The 17,225-nt window shown below is 41.9% G+C and overlaps 1 protein-coding gene across 8 annotated transcripts in view; it reads left to right on the forward strand.

Moving 5' to 3' along the window:
• The window catches only part of STARD13 (StAR related lipid transfer domain containing 13), a 286,278-nt gene that overhangs the window by 243,947 nt on the left and 25,106 nt on the right, over positions 1–17,225 (forward strand). For all 8 annotated transcript variants that reach the window (XM_041416096.1, XM_041416099.1, XM_041416097.1 and 5 more), the window contains 3 exons: positions 4,814–4,885; positions 6,936–7,017; positions 13,972–14,035. In XM_041416096.1, the coding sequence (XP_041272030.1) occupies positions 4,814–4,885; positions 6,936–7,017; positions 13,972–14,035 (218 nt within the window). The remainder of the gene's footprint in view (positions 1–4,813; positions 4,886–6,935; positions 7,018–13,971; positions 14,036–17,225) is intronic.

The following is a 17,225-nucleotide window of genomic DNA, read 5'->3' on the forward strand; positions in this document are numbered from 1 at the left end:
TGCAGCATCTCAGACTGAGTTGCAAGAAGAAGCTGAAACATGCTAGAGCTGTTCTCATACAGCTTCAGCCTGAACTGGACTTTTCCAAAAAGCCCATCTTCCCTCATGAGTGCTCTTCTGGGGAGACATCAGAGTGGTGGCATTGCTTGTTGGTGACTTGACAGGTTCATGGGACACAAGAGTAGTACCAGGACCTGTGAGACAAGGCTGTCTGAGTGCCTACAGCTGCCTGGAGCATGCCTCAGGTCTAAGACACCATCAGTGTTTCCTCTCCAGGCGTATTCTCTGGTTTACCTTTCATAGGGGTCTGCAGCAATTCCTGAGAGTAAAAGGCATTTTACCACCCTGGGTTGAGCTGAGCCTCCAAACTGTCCCTGGAATACCAGGTAGCCTAGAATTTTGTTCTAGAAAGAAGAAGAAGATCTAGAAGATCCAGCACAAACTCATCCCAACAGTTTTCCTCCTCTTGCAGGAAAGAGCAAGACAGGGACAAAAAGTTAATGTAACCAGACTGACCACTTGCTCACTGATGTGGCTTCACAGTCAAATGCACTTCTTTCCAATTAATTGATTAATCATTTTCTCTAACATTCCTAGATATTTTATCTGAGTGTACTAAATTAGATTTAAGTGGTGAGCAATACAGTGGGAATACTAAAGTGAACATTAACAGTGATTTGTTACAGAAGGTGAGCAATAAAGGTTATCACATAAAGTTGACATAAACAAAATAGATGGGGTAATTATGTACCTTATTTATTCTAGTTGCTAAATCTTTCACTGCATTGTGCAAAGGGACATCTGCATTTTTAATAAAAATGTAATTTAAAAAAAAAAGAGAGAAGCACCAAGACAGAAGACAGAAGAGACAGGGACAATGGCAGAAAGGCAGAAATAAGATGAAATACTGATATCTAGACAGAAAAAAGGAAAGGACTATAGTAACTAGGTCTTAGCATTGATATTTGTAGACAGTGATAAGATTCCAAGCCTGAAAATTAATTCATTTACATGAGTTTCTCCTGACAGAGCTTTTCACCAAACAACTTTTTAGACTTTATAGATTTTAGACTTTTTTTTTCTCCTGCGGTCCTTCATGAGGGAAGAATTGTTCCATTAGTTGGATTTTCTTGAGCTTGTTAAAATACAGCTCACATAGATTAAACCTTAGAAGTCCTTAGAAGATTTGAGTTAGTTTGCTAATCCAACAGCAGACCTTTCCCACTTTTGGAGGGTTAGTTTTCTACCAGCTTAGGGGGTTGAGCTGGGTCTCTGAAAGCTCAGCCAGGAGCTGGTGTGGCACGAAGGGAAGCAGGAGAAGCAGCCTGCTGGAGCTGGATAGGCAGGGCAAGGATGTCCCCTTTGGTGGCAGCTGGCTGCTAGACTGTTTGTCTGGTGTTGGGCAGAAAAAAATCAGTTTGTGAAGACTCAGAGAAAGTGTTGGGAGAGCAGGAGAGATGACAAACAACTGTCTCCATTTCAGCCCCAGAACAGCCAGAGCCACCCACACGGTTTGTGGGAGACAAGCTCAAACCTGTTTAATACTAAAGATGGACTGAAAGCCAAGAGCCAGCTGTACTCTGAATATTTGTCACATTTCCTGAGTTAACCTCTCTTCTCATTTTCCTCTGAATTATAACTCACCACCAGCAGAAAAATGAAATGGAAAAGAGAAGTTTGTTTTCTTCCAAGCTTCTCTAGAAACTGAAAAAACTCCTTAGAATTCAAGTCTCGTGAGACATATTGACAGTTGCCAATATTTAGGACTGAATTATCTAGCTTTAATAATTAATGACTGTTGTTAACTGCTGCCCAAGCAGGTAGAAAGCAGTAGACAAATGATCCCTAATTTTTTTTCCAGAGCAGAAAGAACAATAGTGCATAAGGACAAGCCCACCATCAGGTGTGCTGGGGCAAGCAACCTTTTTGGTCCTGCCTAGGGAGATGCTGCTTGTGTGTCAGTGGTGGCTCATGCGCTTCTGGTAGGAGCTGGAGGAACTGTGCCTCCTGCCAGCCTTGAGCCATGTCCTCTCTGAAATGGCTCTTCTCACCATGACAGCCCTTCTCTGTGCTGTTGACAAACTGCCTTGGTGCCACCTGTGAACACATGTGGGTTTCCAAGTCCTTCAGTGTTGCACCAAGACAGTGCACCTGCTGTAAGCAGGATCAAACCCCTGTATTAGCCTGGACATGGGAACAGAACTGGGACAACACTGCTAAAAGTATTTCTACCACCCTCCACTGACACCTCCACTGAGGTATTTTTGGTGCTGCACATCTCTTCCCAAAGAAGTCTTCACTAATGTTTCACTATGAAGTAAGGAAAAGCAAATATTAGGACATGGGCACAAAAATAGAAGGCTAAACTTAGCATGTCAAATTATTGTTCAAACATTGCAGTATGCAGTAATAAAAGCATCTGTATTGCATTCTGAACTATAACTTGGATTACATGCCCAGGGCGAAATAGTAGAAATCACCTTTGATGTTTGCTGAGGAGTGAATCCTTTGTTGTGCCTTTTCACCTAAACTGTAGGAGGGATAAGGGTGGAATGACTGGAACAGGTGCCCTTAGCCAGCAGGAACACACTTGCATGAGCAATGTCCTCTTTTGGGCTGTGCCAGCAGCCTGGTGCTCTTCTCTCCTCCTGCTGTCCTGTGAATAAGCCCAGGAAGAGAGATATAGGAGAGAACTGGGAACGGTCACATGTCTTGAAACTTGGTATCCTGATAGATTACCAAATCTTACTCAAGGCTGAGATAGTCATTCAGAAAATGAGAACACTCCCCAGAAATGCCTTCATGGAGGATATAGAGCCAAAGTTTTGAAGGCAGAAGCTAATCAGCCAATGATATTTGACTGAGTACAGTGTGTTGCAAACAACCTCACAAAAAAAAAAAAAAAAAAAAAAAAAAAAAAACCAAAAAAAAAACCTCAGAGAAGAGCGAGATCTACTTTCTTGGTTATTCCCTATAATTACTCACCCATTGCAACCTGAGATTTTTTAGATCTCATTTGAGCTGCAAGAATATTTCTCAGCAAGCTCCTCTGACCAGCCAACTGCAAAAAAACATTGAAATATGATAAGCGTATAAGAGCATTAAATGGTAGCATTCTCCATCACCCACAGCCTCTGTCAGTTGTGTTTCCAGGCCAGATGAAGCTAGAATGCACGTACAGCTGTTCTGAGTTGTAAAATACATTTTGAAATGGGATTGATTTGTCTGTGTTTCATGAGATTGACTTAAGCAAAAGAAAAAAAGTATAAAGACTTGTCTTTTTTCCAAGCATTTAATAGAAATAGTCTAACTGGAACATAATAGAGATGTGCTTTCAGCACACAGATGTGCTGTAGTGAGAGCCACGTTTTATGTAAGCTGCTTATTCTTTTGTGCAGTGTCAAGAACTGAATGTACTTTTATACTCCGTTTTTTGGCCTTGACATGAACTAATGTCAAAGCAAAAGAAGACCTGGTGGTAAATCCTTTTCAGCACTGCTAATGATTGTGACCATTATGGCCAATGATTGTGGAGCTGTTCCTGGCTGTCTAATCATCTTTGGGATATTGAGCTTTTGATACATAGACCATGTATTCTGAATTTTGATTTCTGCTACAAAATTTGCTGGTGTGATTCATTTTTAGGGGATCAGAAAGGTGTGCAGGTCACACACTGTAGAGTATATTCAAAGCAGATTTTATAGTGAGCTTCAGTGGGTAAAGTCATTAAGGGTATAATGAGTGATCTGAACAGAATTACATGGGCAAAAGTTCATGACAGCATGTCTTACCTATAAAAATGCATTTTAGTAGAAAACTGAGTTACAACTGGAATTTTTTTCACATGCAAGGCAAAATATGCAGAACAGTAACTGAGCCTGATCATCTTCTTTGAGTTCCATTGTTTGCTTTATAGTTAGGGTTTTGTATTATGGCTGTCTAGATTTTACAGCCACAAATGTGCCAAAACCCTTGACTGGTTCATTCAAGTTGATTAATAAGCAACATAAAATGTCTACTTTCTTTAACACCTGCAAGCTCTGTTTCTTCGTGTTTTGCAAATGTAAGAGGTACAGATATGTGCTTTGACTTTGATCCTGTAAACCAAAACTGTTCAAGCGGTAGATCGTGATCTAGGTTTGGACAGCAAGGAGATGTTTCCCAGGTTTCCTCTGAAACCCACAATTGTGTGGATGAGCCTCTGTGTTCAGTTGTTCCCCCAGCTGGTCTGGGAGCAGCTGCACATGCAGGCAGTACAGGTGTTGGGCAGAGCTGGACCCAGCACGCTGCTTTGCAGAATATGAGCCCATGGAGTTTGGTAAAAATAGAGATGCCCCTGCAATTGTCCCTTCAGTATCATGACACCTGCACTGGGGTTTTCCTGTCAGAGATTTCCATTGATTTCTCATGGCATTCTGCTCTTCAAGAAATGTCAGAAAAGGAAAGAATGCAGTGCCTGCTCCTGTCACCCCATTTCCGCCCTGCTCCATCTTCCCCTCTTGCCAGCAACTTACCCTTTGGGGAGGGTAGATCACAGAGCCACAAACCTTGCTTGAACAACTTCTGCTGCAAGGAGATGGCTGGCCTCATCCCAGCCAGCAAGTGGCTTTGTGCACCCCAGGGTCCTGTGGAAACAGGCAGGTTTCTTAGAAGGACTCTCTTCTGATGCTATAAATTGTGATTCAGAGTGATGACAGTACTGTAACAGCAAATAGATCCTACCAAATTTCTTTGTTATTTCTTTGTAATTGAAAGAACTTCTAATTCAAAATAACAAAGTGTGAACTGTTTTCTCTTTCCTCTTTTTGCTCAGAAATCGAAGCAAAGGAAGCGTGTGACTGGTTACGTGCAGCTGGATTTCCCCAATATGCTCAGTTCTATGAGGGTAAGTAGGTCTTTCTCCTCTTTTTGTGTGGTTCTGAAAGTGCACTGGGCCCTTGCCAGGACTGCTTGCAGTCGGCCAACTCCACATTTGACTGAGTTATGGCCATGGCTGGATGCTTCACAAAGCCTCAGCTGCTGGAGTCAGACCAGTGCATAAAGAAAAGTAAGATTCTTACCCTTGTAACCATGGGAAGTTAAAAAAAAAAGGGCGGGGGGGGGGGGGGGGGGGAGGGGGGGCAGGTGTAGACATAACTTATGTAAACCTCAAAGGTTAACAAAAACAACTACAAAATATCTAAAAATATGAGTTTATTTTCTAAAAACTTTATGAATTGTGCCTGAAATAAGATCAAGACACTAGAAGTTATTGGAAATTTCAATCATGCCAAAAGTATGACTGAAAACTCTGCAGAGTTACCAAAAGTTAATAATTTGAGCTGCACTTCACAACTGCGAAGTAAGAAAAGCTGAGAGTTCAGTGCTAACTCCGTGCAAATGGTGGTGTCCCCTTCCTGGGTGTCAAGTTCATGCCCAGGGAAGCAGTGTCCCCAAGAGCAGGGCGAGTGGTTGCACTGCTGCTATGTTCCATAGTAGTTTGGGGACTGGAGCTGGATTTTTCCTGCTCTCCCCAGCTCGACGCTGAGAGGAAACTGTGGCTGAGCCTCGTTTTTCCCAAAGTGCATGTCTTCCCTGCCAGAGTCACCCAGCTCAGGCCCACTCGGGCTTATTAGCAGAAAGGCAGCTCTGCCAAACACCTCTGGACACCTTCCAGGGTCAGCATGAGTCTGGAGACAGCACAAGATCCACTCATGGAGCCAGGGCCAAGGAGCCTCATGGGTCAGAGCCAAGTCTGCAGGGAGTCAGCTCGGACGCCACCCTCCCCTCGTGTGGGGCTGAGGATGGCAGGGAGTGGGATGCTGAGGATGCCCCCGTGGCCAGATGAGCTCCATCAGGGCCCAGGTCCTGCTGGGCTGCTCAGGTGCCTGGGGACAGGAGCACCACCCAGAGATGCTCAGGTGGCTCCACAGGAGGCAGGCAGACTCTGTTAAATCCAGCAAGGAACTAAGACTAATAAGGCTGCCAGACCAAAACTGACACAATGTGTATCTAGCACAGTCCCAGGGTAGCCAGCGGTACTTTTGTGTCTGTCTTGTGTTCGGAGTATGTCACACATTGACTGCACCAGAGAAAGGAGTGCCTGCTGCCTGCTTAACTCAAAAGGATGTTCTCTCCAAAAAACAACCTGTACTGGGCTCCAACAGTTCCCATGCAGTCAATATGTGCTCTAGACAGTCTATGTCTCCTAAAACAAGGTGCTTTTCACAGGCATCTATTATGTCAGTGTTCAGCAGTAGTGTCTGAAAATGCTGGCTGAAGGTCCTGAATCCCAGCATCCTGCTGAGGTACCTAAGCATGGCAGAGCAGTCTGGAGAGCAGCCACAGCACTGGAACCTGTCCCACTGTTACAGAGCTATGTCACTTTTCATTGCAAATGTCAGCTTCCAGCATACTATTCTGGCTTTTTAACTAATATTGGGGATTATAATTCAGTTTGGGGTTTTGGTTTTTTCTTTGTCTGTTATTTCAGTAACCCTCTGTCTGAAATCATTGTTATTTGGATTTGGTTTAAAAACAAAAAGCACAGAACATTTCTGGGGCTTTGGCAAAGTCTGTCTAGCAAATAACTAATTAAGCCACTGTAATGAGAAGGGAAAACCTTGTTGCTCATGTAAAGTAAGTGTGGTGGTAATTCCCTGATCTCATCCTTTTGTGCAAGGTGCTAAAATGAACAGTGAAGTATTTTCTAAATCCAAAATGAAATAGTTTTGCTATCACTCTAATGCAGTGGATGTTCAGCTATACCTCTAACAGAAAAAAACCCAATATGGTGTCAGGAAGGGTCACAGATACAGCTGGAAGGGAACCAGAGCTGAGTGAAATTGGTCATACTAGATTTCAGTGAGCAAGCACATGCAAAGCAATTTAGATGTAGACAGTGTGTTTTCACTTGGTAGCAAGTGGTCATCTTAATATTGTGTCTCCTTTTACAGACTCCCAGTTTCCCATTGACATTGCTGCAGTAAAGAAAGATCATGATTTTCTTGACAAGGACCTTGTAGAACCTCTTTGCAGGTAAATAACACTCCAAGTTTCTTTCCTGATAATTTAAAAGCATGAGACGATTTTTAAGTGTTGGCATAGCAGCAACTGAGGTGTGTGCTTCTCCAGGTGCATTAAGTGATGAGATCTATAATGCCACCATTCTGAGTTAATTTCTTTTACAGAAGATGCTGCAGTAGGAGACCCACTACACTCACAGAAACCATCACATAATTTGAGAAGACCCAAATCCAATGGATTTGAAATAGATGCTTTTTAAGAACCAGCAGTAGTGCAAGCAAACCCTGAATAAATGAGAGTCACATTTTAGTTGCACATTAATAACTCTTATGTCTAAGTCCAGCAAAAAAAGATGAAACTTCATTGCAGAGAATTCAGCAAGCCCTTTTCTCTGGCAGCAGGCACAGTTTTTATACTGATGTGATTCCCTTGGTACTGTCATTTGGCACCAGTAACAGAAGTGGGACCAGACTCAGTACTACAGACCCCCCAGCAGTACAGATGCTACAATTGAACAGTGCTGTGCCCCTCCCAGTTGTCCTGTGTTTGCTGTTTATCTTGCTTTTTATACTCTCTGATGAATATACCATACTGCATTGCTCAAGTCCTGTCCCCCAGGACTCAAAACACAGCAATTCCATGGCAGTTTTGCAAAACCACATTGCAGAGACATTGTTCCCCTCTTCTTTCCCCTGTGCTCAGCTCAAGCTGGGCTCTGCTCCTCTCCTCTTCAAGTCAGGACAAAGGAGCATCTGGCCCTTAACCAAGCAGGCTTCATTACATGTTATGGAAACTTTCACAACACCAACAGCATAATTGGACAAGACTATTTCCCCTGCTGCAACTATGGCTAAAGTCAGCAGAGATGTCTTTAGGAGATGCTGTTCCACATCACACTGTACATTGTAAGGATTAATGAGTTTGTGGTGGAGGAATGCAGAGAAGGTTTCTGAGAAGCACCAAAAATAGGGCTGGAAGAGACTTCATCTAGTCCACCTCTCCACCCTAGGCTATGCCCCCCTTCCTGGCAGATCCAGGTAGTTTCTGGGCATAGCTGTCAGATTGCTTTTCTAAAATTCCCCTGCTGCAAGCGAGACCTGTTGCTACTCATTCTGTCTATTGTGGCTATGGGGAACAGAATATTCTCTTTCTCTGTGTAATAGCCTTTGTGTCTGAAGGTAAATCAGTAGGAAAGACCTGGATTCTCCAGTGGTCTCTCTCACAGATGCCTGAGAACAGAATTAATTGCAGACTTGATCCACTGCTGTTCTGTGCTGCTTGCTGAGAAAGATTGCTGTGCCTGAGATACACACACCTGAGATACCTCCTTCCCATACATATGTACATCCCCCTGCTTCAGTCTGGCGTGACGGAAGACATATTTTGCTGTAGTTTGGGAACTGGAAAGTGATAGAGATAAGAGATTGAGATCTCTTCCCCTCTGCCCTTTACCACAAAATTGAAGGACCATTAAAAATACAAGAAAGATGTCTGCTCCTGCCTCTTTCTTGTGAGAGAAAACAGTGAGATATAATCATTTCATAGCTCTGTGATTCTCCCTAATTATTCTTCTCTGGAGTAATTGGCAATGGTGTTGCTACAGTCATGGTCACCAGCCATCCAACACCTACACAGCTAAAAAATGGGAACAGCTTATCTCTTGCTCTTCCAGCCTCTCTGTAGACTCACAGATAGACCTACAGTTACACTATGTTGATATATTTATGACCATTATTTTGCAAGCTGAGAAGCTAGAGACTTGGTTGGGTTGGGTTTTTTTTTCTCTTTTATTAAAATATGAGGGTTTGGAAAATTAATTAGCAGCTAGATAGATGCACTCATGGGAAGAAATACTTTACATTAGCCTAAATCAAGGGATAATGATGAGACCTATAGAAAAAAAGCATAGACACAAATATTTCCACACTTTAAAGATAAATGGGTTTATTACTCTCTAACTACTTCTTCTGTAATTATTTTATTCAGAAGACAATACCTGTTTGCTTGAATTTTTGTTGGGAGTTTTAAAATACCTCAGATCTTAAAAAGGAATAGCTCCTCATAATATTAGAAATGCAAGTATTATGTACAGTTTATGTTTTCAGATTGCAGACATTTAATTGGGTGTAACTCAGCAGCTTCAAGCCCTTCACTGAAAGCAAGCCATAAAAAGCCATTGTACCAAATGCCAAGATTCAGATTAATCAGAAACAGTGAAGAGTGTCAGCTGCTGCTCCCAGTTCCAGCTTTGTTACTCTATGAGCTATCAAACCAGCATCTCCCAAGTTTTCCAGTGCAATGGAATACCTCACAGCTCAGCTGATCACTGTGGCCAGTTCTCTGCCCTTCCTTTGCTCTGCAATGGTGTTACTGCAAGGTGTATGCCAGTGTACCACACGAGAGGTGCAGGCTGTGATGCACTTTGAGGAAAGAGAAAGTCATAAAAGGCTGGTTATTGTTTCTGTGTGCAGATTCCCAGGTTGGCAGTCAAACTTCCATTCTTCTAACATTCAAAGCTGCCCTTAAAGCTGTGCGTGACCAAGCCATCACGCTGACTAATAGTGCATTCAGCACATAGTGCTGAACAAAACGGGCTTCTCATTTCTTTTTGGAAGATAATTTTGAAGCTGAAATGCCAGCATGGATAATCAGTTTGAGCAGTTTTAGCTCTGAATTGTAATAGCATAAACACTGAATTTCTCTGCTCTTGTGGGTTGAAATCAGACTCTCAATCTCATTTTATAATAAGTTTTCTTATGGCATTGAAGTATACCAGACAACGTGAGGCACAAATGAGGAGGAGCCTTTTTTTAAGGCAGCTGGTAGTATTTTAGTCAGAAAGTATAAGACTCCTTGTTGTAAAAGATTTCAGTGACCTTTTTGAGATATTCTAACATTCCTGCTGTTTACAACATAATTCGAAAATTTGGCAGAGTAAAAACCAAATTTGAGGCCTTTGGGTTAGAGGAGTATCTATCAAGAGATTCCACTCAGATTTTATTGAGTAATGAACAATAGAGAATTGCCAGGCAATCTGCAGGCAAACGCTGTCATCCTGCCAAAACAATAATTGAGCATGAAAATTTTATAGCTGTGTCACGTCCAAAATAGCAGCAACCAACTCTGCTCTGGGAACTCTTGTGGCTGCTGTGATAAGAAGGTGAGAAGGAGAAGCCAAGCCTCGTTGTACTTTTTGTATTCACGTAAATACAGTGACTAAGAACATGAAGAACAAGTATATAACAGCCTGATACATAGTTTCCTAAACCAAGCTCTTAAAATTTGAGCTGTGCCAAGCAGTCTTTTTTTCCATAGCATTTTATTTTTCCATAGCTGTTGTCTCTCAGACAGCTTGTAAACAAAGTGAAGGTTGCTGTATGGGATGGGACATCCTCTCACCAAAGTTCTGAAATGGTGGATGCATATCAATGGATGCAGTCATGCAGTCAGTACCATCTGCTAGGTTATCTTGCTCTAGGTGCTGTTGGGGGATAAACCTGATTCTCCCCATGCAGGACACAAAGCCCTGCTCTGGAGGTGGCAGAATGGCTCCCACTGACTTCCAGGAGAGAGTATTCATCTCATGTGAGCCCGGAGCCTACAAGGTGACTCCCTCAGTAGCAGCCATGATACAAAGGTGATAGGACTGGAAAATAGTATATTCTCTTCATGCACAAAAATGGTGGAGAGGGGACATGCCAGTGCCAGCCTGGCAAACCAGCCCTAATCGTGCTGGGAGGACTCTTATTCAGTGTTAAGACCTCAGTAAAGCCCAGCATCAAGAGCTTGATGTCCTCTTCCCAAAGCTGACAGCACGAGAAGAAGCCAGGCACGGACATGTGTACGTAGCACCTAAACTTGGTTAGGAATAACAATAAAACAAAGAAATAGTGTTGTGGTTCCCTCAGAGGGCCTTTTACAGAACCACACAGCACGTTTTCCTGGTCAAAATCCATAAGAGAGGGCATTTGCTGATCTGCTGATGCAGGAGACACTGTACTTCCATGCTTGTCCTCCCCGTGATGCCTTTCCTTCATGGCTGGCCTGTAGCCCTGGCTGCATTCCAAAGCACCTGCTTGAAAGTAGCTGCAGAACAGGTCCAGGGATCCACCTGGATCTCAAACTCACTTCAGAGCTGCCTCCCTATTACTTAGATTGCTCCCTTGTACTTGGATTGCTCTTAAAGCAGGACAACAGGTCCCCCACAAGGTTTTCCAGCTGGCCTGAGCCTGCATAGCTACAAGCTTGCATTTATTTGTAGACATTGCTCAATGCTGTAAAGAATGCAAAAGGAGGAGATTTCCTGCTTCTGAAGAATGTCTCTCATAAGAGTTAACAATTACAGCACTGGGATTCAGAGCCCTAAGGACTTGTGTCTGTGGCCATCTTAAATCTCCTCAGAGACCCCAGACTTCTCCATGGGTTGTCTGGACCAAGGTAACCTGCAGCTGAAGGCCAGGCTTGATACTCCAGGGGATCTAAAATAGCACCAAAAACATCTGCTTGGGCACCTGAAATCTTTCCTGGCTTTTTAAGAATTATTTCAAAATCCTAAGCCATCTTTGATGAGAAGAAAATTATCACTGAAACGCTGTAATACATGTTTTCCAGTCTTTCCCTGAACAACACAGAAATTTCCAGATACACTTTCAAATGCATCTCAGATTATTTGGGTTTTATATAGCCACCTCTCTTGTGTTTATTTAATGTGGTTTTCCCTGTCTTTTCTCAAGCCCAGACTTTGTGTTCTGTTACCAATACAAACAGGCATTCTTTTCCCATGTTTTTTAAGCAGTGGCATAAAAGTGCAGTGCTCCTCTCACTTCAGCTGGAACATTGGTGACAGCCTTTGCAGCCAGAAACTTCTGGGTTTTTTTTTCTTTTCAAATGACTTGCTGAGGAGTTGACTGTCAGTCATCTGACAACTGTAAACTGATGAAAAAAGCTTTCTGCCACAACTGGCACATCAACAAGGCGAAAGAAGCTGGAAAAGACTGATTTTGATTTGAGCTGTTAGTACCAGACAAGCTCACAAATATGATCATTAGTTCTGTAATTTCACCGGCAAATCTTTCCACTGGAAGAGCCCCAAAAAACAAAACAACATTTTGCAGAGGGGTGAATTTAAAACCTTGGGTGAAACTCCCTGGCACCCAGTAAAAAGTAGTTTTGGTTTTGCTGGAGCAAGTGTGGAAATGTAGCTAGACTTTTCCCTTCAGCACAGGCTAGCTGACAAAGAGGTGCAGGGACTCCAATATTAGTCAATATTCAGAAGAAACTGTCCCCAGAGATAGAAGGCTGGGCTAGAGTCCTTTGAAAATGTGCCTCTGCATACTTGGAATTGGTATCAATACACACATTTAAATATTTTGTGCTCGAATGAAGCACTGAACATTATTCAGCCCCAGGGCCCCAGGAAAATGCTACTTTGGGTTGAGAAATTCTGTGTTTGGGCAAAAAGAGGAGTTTTGCAATAATAGATGCAATCCCAGAAGAAGATTTGTGGGCAGAAGGCTGCAGATACAGCTACACAGCCACAAACCCTGGAATTTATTTCAACATTGCTATCATGCATGCAGGGTGTGCTTGTGCATACATTAAACCCAAATTAATACCACGAGCACAGGACTTTTCTGATGCAGCATAACAGATTTATTGGCTTGAGCTAGGGAGGAATGTTTGATCTACAAATGAGCAGGTGATATTTTCAGAGGGTTTTTTTTTTTAAGGAAGATCCACATTTTGTGGGTCTGTTCTTTGTTAGTGGTGGCAATCTGAAAGGTATTCTAATATTACAAGTTCTGCAGAGAAATATGTTAATGCCATAATCTTCTTATGTTATGTGAGAGATTATATTATTGATCTGATACTTTTTTCGTGTGTCCTTGTAACTTATCACATGCATTTCAAATGTTAAGGTCTGGAAATTGAAGGCCTCTCCTTGCAACCCAAAAGCAACAGAGACAGTTCTTGCTATAAAAACACAGGAGATGCAAGCAGCCAACAGAGGAGTGCTGTGGGCATGTGGCTCTCTCACTCTGCCTCTCTTCATTTTGAAATTCAGTCCTAGATTTGGAAAATTTTCAAAGTCAAACATATTTAACTTTGAGCCTCTGCGTTTAGAATTTGGATGGTTTCATGGATCAGGATCTTTATGTATAAATAAAACCAAATCAATTATCATTACCACAGGAGGTTCTCTATTGAAAGGGCATGTTTACTTGTCCTCTGGCTGTCCTTGCACATGAACACACACATACACACACACACACACACACAGATTGTCATTTCAACTCACTGTCATCACAGGATAGCCTTGGATTTAAGGAGCAGAAGCCTTACAGAGACTCTGGTAACATTAGTATGAACATGGTCAAAAATAGCTAAAAATATTTATTTTAAAATGTTAGATTTTTTGTATGTTGGGTGTGTTAACCTGTGTGTAAGATACACAGATAGGAGAAAGAAACTATTGGCTTTGGCGAAACTTTTAAGCAGCAGCTAGAAGTTCTTTATGTCAACTTTTTTAAAGAAGTGCCAACTGCCAGAAGTGAGGAACTGCAGCTGGTTTTTTGTATGATCTTTCACCAGTGCTTTGAAATCCCCATTTTAGACCAATTATGTTACAGTCATTTTTGATGCCTTTGCATAAGGCAACTCACCTCCTTCTCTTGTCATTTCCTCAGCTATCACAGGTGTTTGTTTATAGTTGTTTCTTGTGCTAAGTACAGAAATGTCTATGAATTAAAAAGCAATCTATCAAACCTGGCTGTCAAGTAAAGTGAAACTAAGGGTCCCTTTTCATGCAGTGGTCATGTTGCTGGAATAGATGACCAGTATCCTTTCTGAAGCTGTTATATGTGGTTGGCACCCTACAGTAAGATAAGAGAATATGTTTTGAACTTGCAAAAAATCATGTCCTTTAGTCAGAGACTGCTAATCTTTTGAATTTGCTTTGCCCTGTAGACGACTGAACACACTGAACAAGTGCGCCTCAATGAAACTCGATGTGAACTTCCAAAGAAAAAAGGTAAGGGAACTTCAGTAAATATACCCTGGTTTTTGTGACAAGACCACCCCAATTTAGCCTTTAATTCAATAATGCTCTTAAAAGTGAGTTATTTTACTTTGAACATGCATGTCAGCATTATCTGGACGCATGTGAATTGCTGAATCTTGAAATTATAAATAGAATAGAAACTATGAGTAAATACTACATGTGTCAGAAGGGCTCACACGGTACTTAAACTCTACATGTGTGCAATTAAAGTTAGCGGGTGAAAAAACAGTAAAGTTTCATTAGACTGGCTTGTTTGTCAGTGCTATATGAGTACACAGTGGAAAATCCTGCTCAGAAAAAAATGGAAGCTGCTCAGATGAAAACAACAGCTTTTCTTTGTTTCTTGTACTGACTTCTTCCCAGTTAAGAATATGCAAATAAACTCTGTCATCCTTACAAGCTTCTGTGTAACATGGGAATTATCTGAGCATAAAGGGCTGCAGAAACAGCCTGTTGATTTTGAGAGTTTTGTAACATGTCCAGCATTAACTGTTGAATGTTTGGTTTCCCGGTCACAAATTCCCCAAAGTCCTTGAGTGTTGTACAATGGTAGTTGTCAACTCTGAGAAATCTTGGTTCCTGTTTTTCCATCCTATAGTGTTTTCCTAGTGCTTTTTAAAAACTGACTCCAAGAGCTGAGTTTTTGATGTTTTTGCAAATTCAGTCTCATCATACTCTATTCAGTGTTTGAGGGAACTTGAATAGAGGATGGTTTCAAAGTCCACATATCCTGCTTTGGCACAGGAATATTTATTCCTTTGTGTAATAGCCTCTTTAGCTTCTATTTTGTCCATTCCCTGGAGCTGCAGGGACATCACTGCATCAGGGGTTTTTCTTGTCTTGGGTTTTATGTTGTGTTGAAAAGGGAGGATTTTTTTTTTGTTACGTTTGTTTTTCATTAATTTTTTGCTGCCACTCCTCCCTGTTCTGAATGGACTGAAGTCTTCAGCAGCTCTCCTTGCAGATGACCACTAATTTGTGGTGGAAGAGACATGACTCTGGTTGGTACTCTTTAAGAGGACAGAAGCTAATTGGGTCCATACCTACACAAGGCCACGGAGAAGTTCAGCACAGAAAAATGTAGGCAAAGAGGAGTTGGAGGAGATTTTAGTCCACAGATACAGAGCAACTTAAAGTAGAAGAGAATGTGGGTGAGAGAAGAGGAGGAAGGAGAGCCTGCTGACAGGAGGAAATGTAAATGCAAGCATAAAAGCCAGAAACTGGGTCTGAAATTGATCACCGAACTAAATAAATCTTTGGCTGTGGATACTGCCTTCCTAATAGTCTCTATGGTAATCTGAACAATGAAATGCAAACTCAGCCTGCTTTGGAGCTTCAGCATAACAGGTATGCACAGGACTAGCACAGCTGCTTGAGTGATTCACCAAAATATGGCCAAGCAAGCTGCCAGGCAAGGCTCCTGTGAAAGACAGCTCAGCATGAGCGTTCCCTGCTGCCCACTCTCCCACCCAGACCATTCCCACCGTGGGCTGCTGTCTTCCCTTGGCTTCATCAAGATGCAAACAGAAATCCTCATGTATGTGTTGCAAATATGTCCGTAAGCGATTTGGACAGACAGAGATTAGCCTTTGGATTAACTGCCTTCTGCAGCTGTCGATTTATGAGAATTCCTGCCCCCAGCTGGAAAAATGTGGCAGAATTCCACCGCGAATAAAGCCACTATTTGCCTTTTGTTAGCATCCCTCTGTATTTCAGGCAAGTACACCCTCAGTCAAAAAGCTGTACTATTTTTAATCAGCTGTGACAAATCTGTGAATCAAAACCTCTTTCTCTTTGGCAAATGTTACCAGTCAGTCCTCAAGAAACTTGCCCCTTCTCATCTTCCCAAACATAATGGTGTTAGCTGGACTTTTGAATATGCTCCAAAGCCGTGCACTTGATTTCACCCCAGGTCAGTAGAAATATACAGTCACTGCTCCAAAATGTCTGCTCTGCCTGTGTCAGATGAATCATTGCTTGCAGACCTTCTCTTGATCCGCTGTCCCCCTAGCTGGTGACATGTGGGTGGGCTAAATGCTCTCAACATTTTTTTTTTGGACAGTTTTGTTTGTCAGGACACTCAGATATCTGACAAGAACAGTGGGTCATTCAGGATGTTCGTGGCTTCCAGAATTTCGATTGATTTCATCAAAAGAAAAGCACAGTCTGTCATAGGACTCACAGTGCAGCTGAATTTGTAGTGAGTCACCATGGCAGTATCTCAGCATCCAGATATTTTGTTTCATATTTGCCTGATTTTGCTTCTGATGAAACACAAGTGTGTTTCTTTATCAATTAAAAGAATTAAAAGAAACTAAGCCTTTATTTAATTGAGCTGCAAATTTTGACACTGAAAAGCCTCTGTATATTCTAAGTAATTCTTGGGCAGAATGTAATCCTGTCTTTGCTGTGGTTAGAGGCAAAACTTGTTTACTACCAATATCCATTTCTGTTCATCTCTGCTTTGTCAAAAAAAAAAAACAAAAAAACCCAAAAATCACAACAAACCCAAAAAAACCAAAACTCAAACAAACAAAACAAAAACACAAAAAAACCCCCGCAAAATAAAAACCCTACCAAATTTTTATTTAAAGTATATTTACCACCGAATTTATTTTTATTTCTGTCTTCTGCTCTGTGCTCTCTTCTTGGTGTTTTTTGCAATGTCTCTACCACATTGGCTACTTTAATCGATTCCAGCTTGTAGAAAATACAGGCTAAATCCTGTCAGCTCATACAGTAATGTCAGTGCAGCTACAGGGATTTGTGTCAGCCAAGAATCTTCTTTAAGGTCCCTTTGGCATATTGCAATGTAGAACAAATTTTAAAAATATGTTTATCCTGCTGGCTGGTGCCACCAACGCTTCTGCAGTGGTATGCTTTGTAGATATAATTACCACTGCTAAATATTTAAAAGTACGTACCCTTGCGGTTTTTAAAATATCCACCTTGTGGCACTACTAAGACCACAATAAATAGATTTTTAAGTTCCTGAGGCTATGCAGTCCTTTGGTCCATATATGCATACAGCAAGCTGTGGAATTAAAACAAAGGTAGAACTGTCTGATGTGCCATTTCTTCCCTGCAGACAAAATGGCCAAAGCAGTATTTGCCTTTTCTAGCCCCTTTCCTCATGCTTCGCTAGGTGCCCAATTTTTCT

This window comes from Onychostruthus taczanowskii, unplaced genomic scaffold, assembly GCF_017590055.1.
Source record: "Onychostruthus taczanowskii isolate IOZ18803 unplaced genomic scaffold, ASM1759005v1 scaffold50, whole genome shotgun sequence".
Classification (NCBI taxonomy): domain Eukaryota; kingdom Metazoa; phylum Chordata; class Aves; order Passeriformes; family Passeridae; genus Onychostruthus; species Onychostruthus taczanowskii.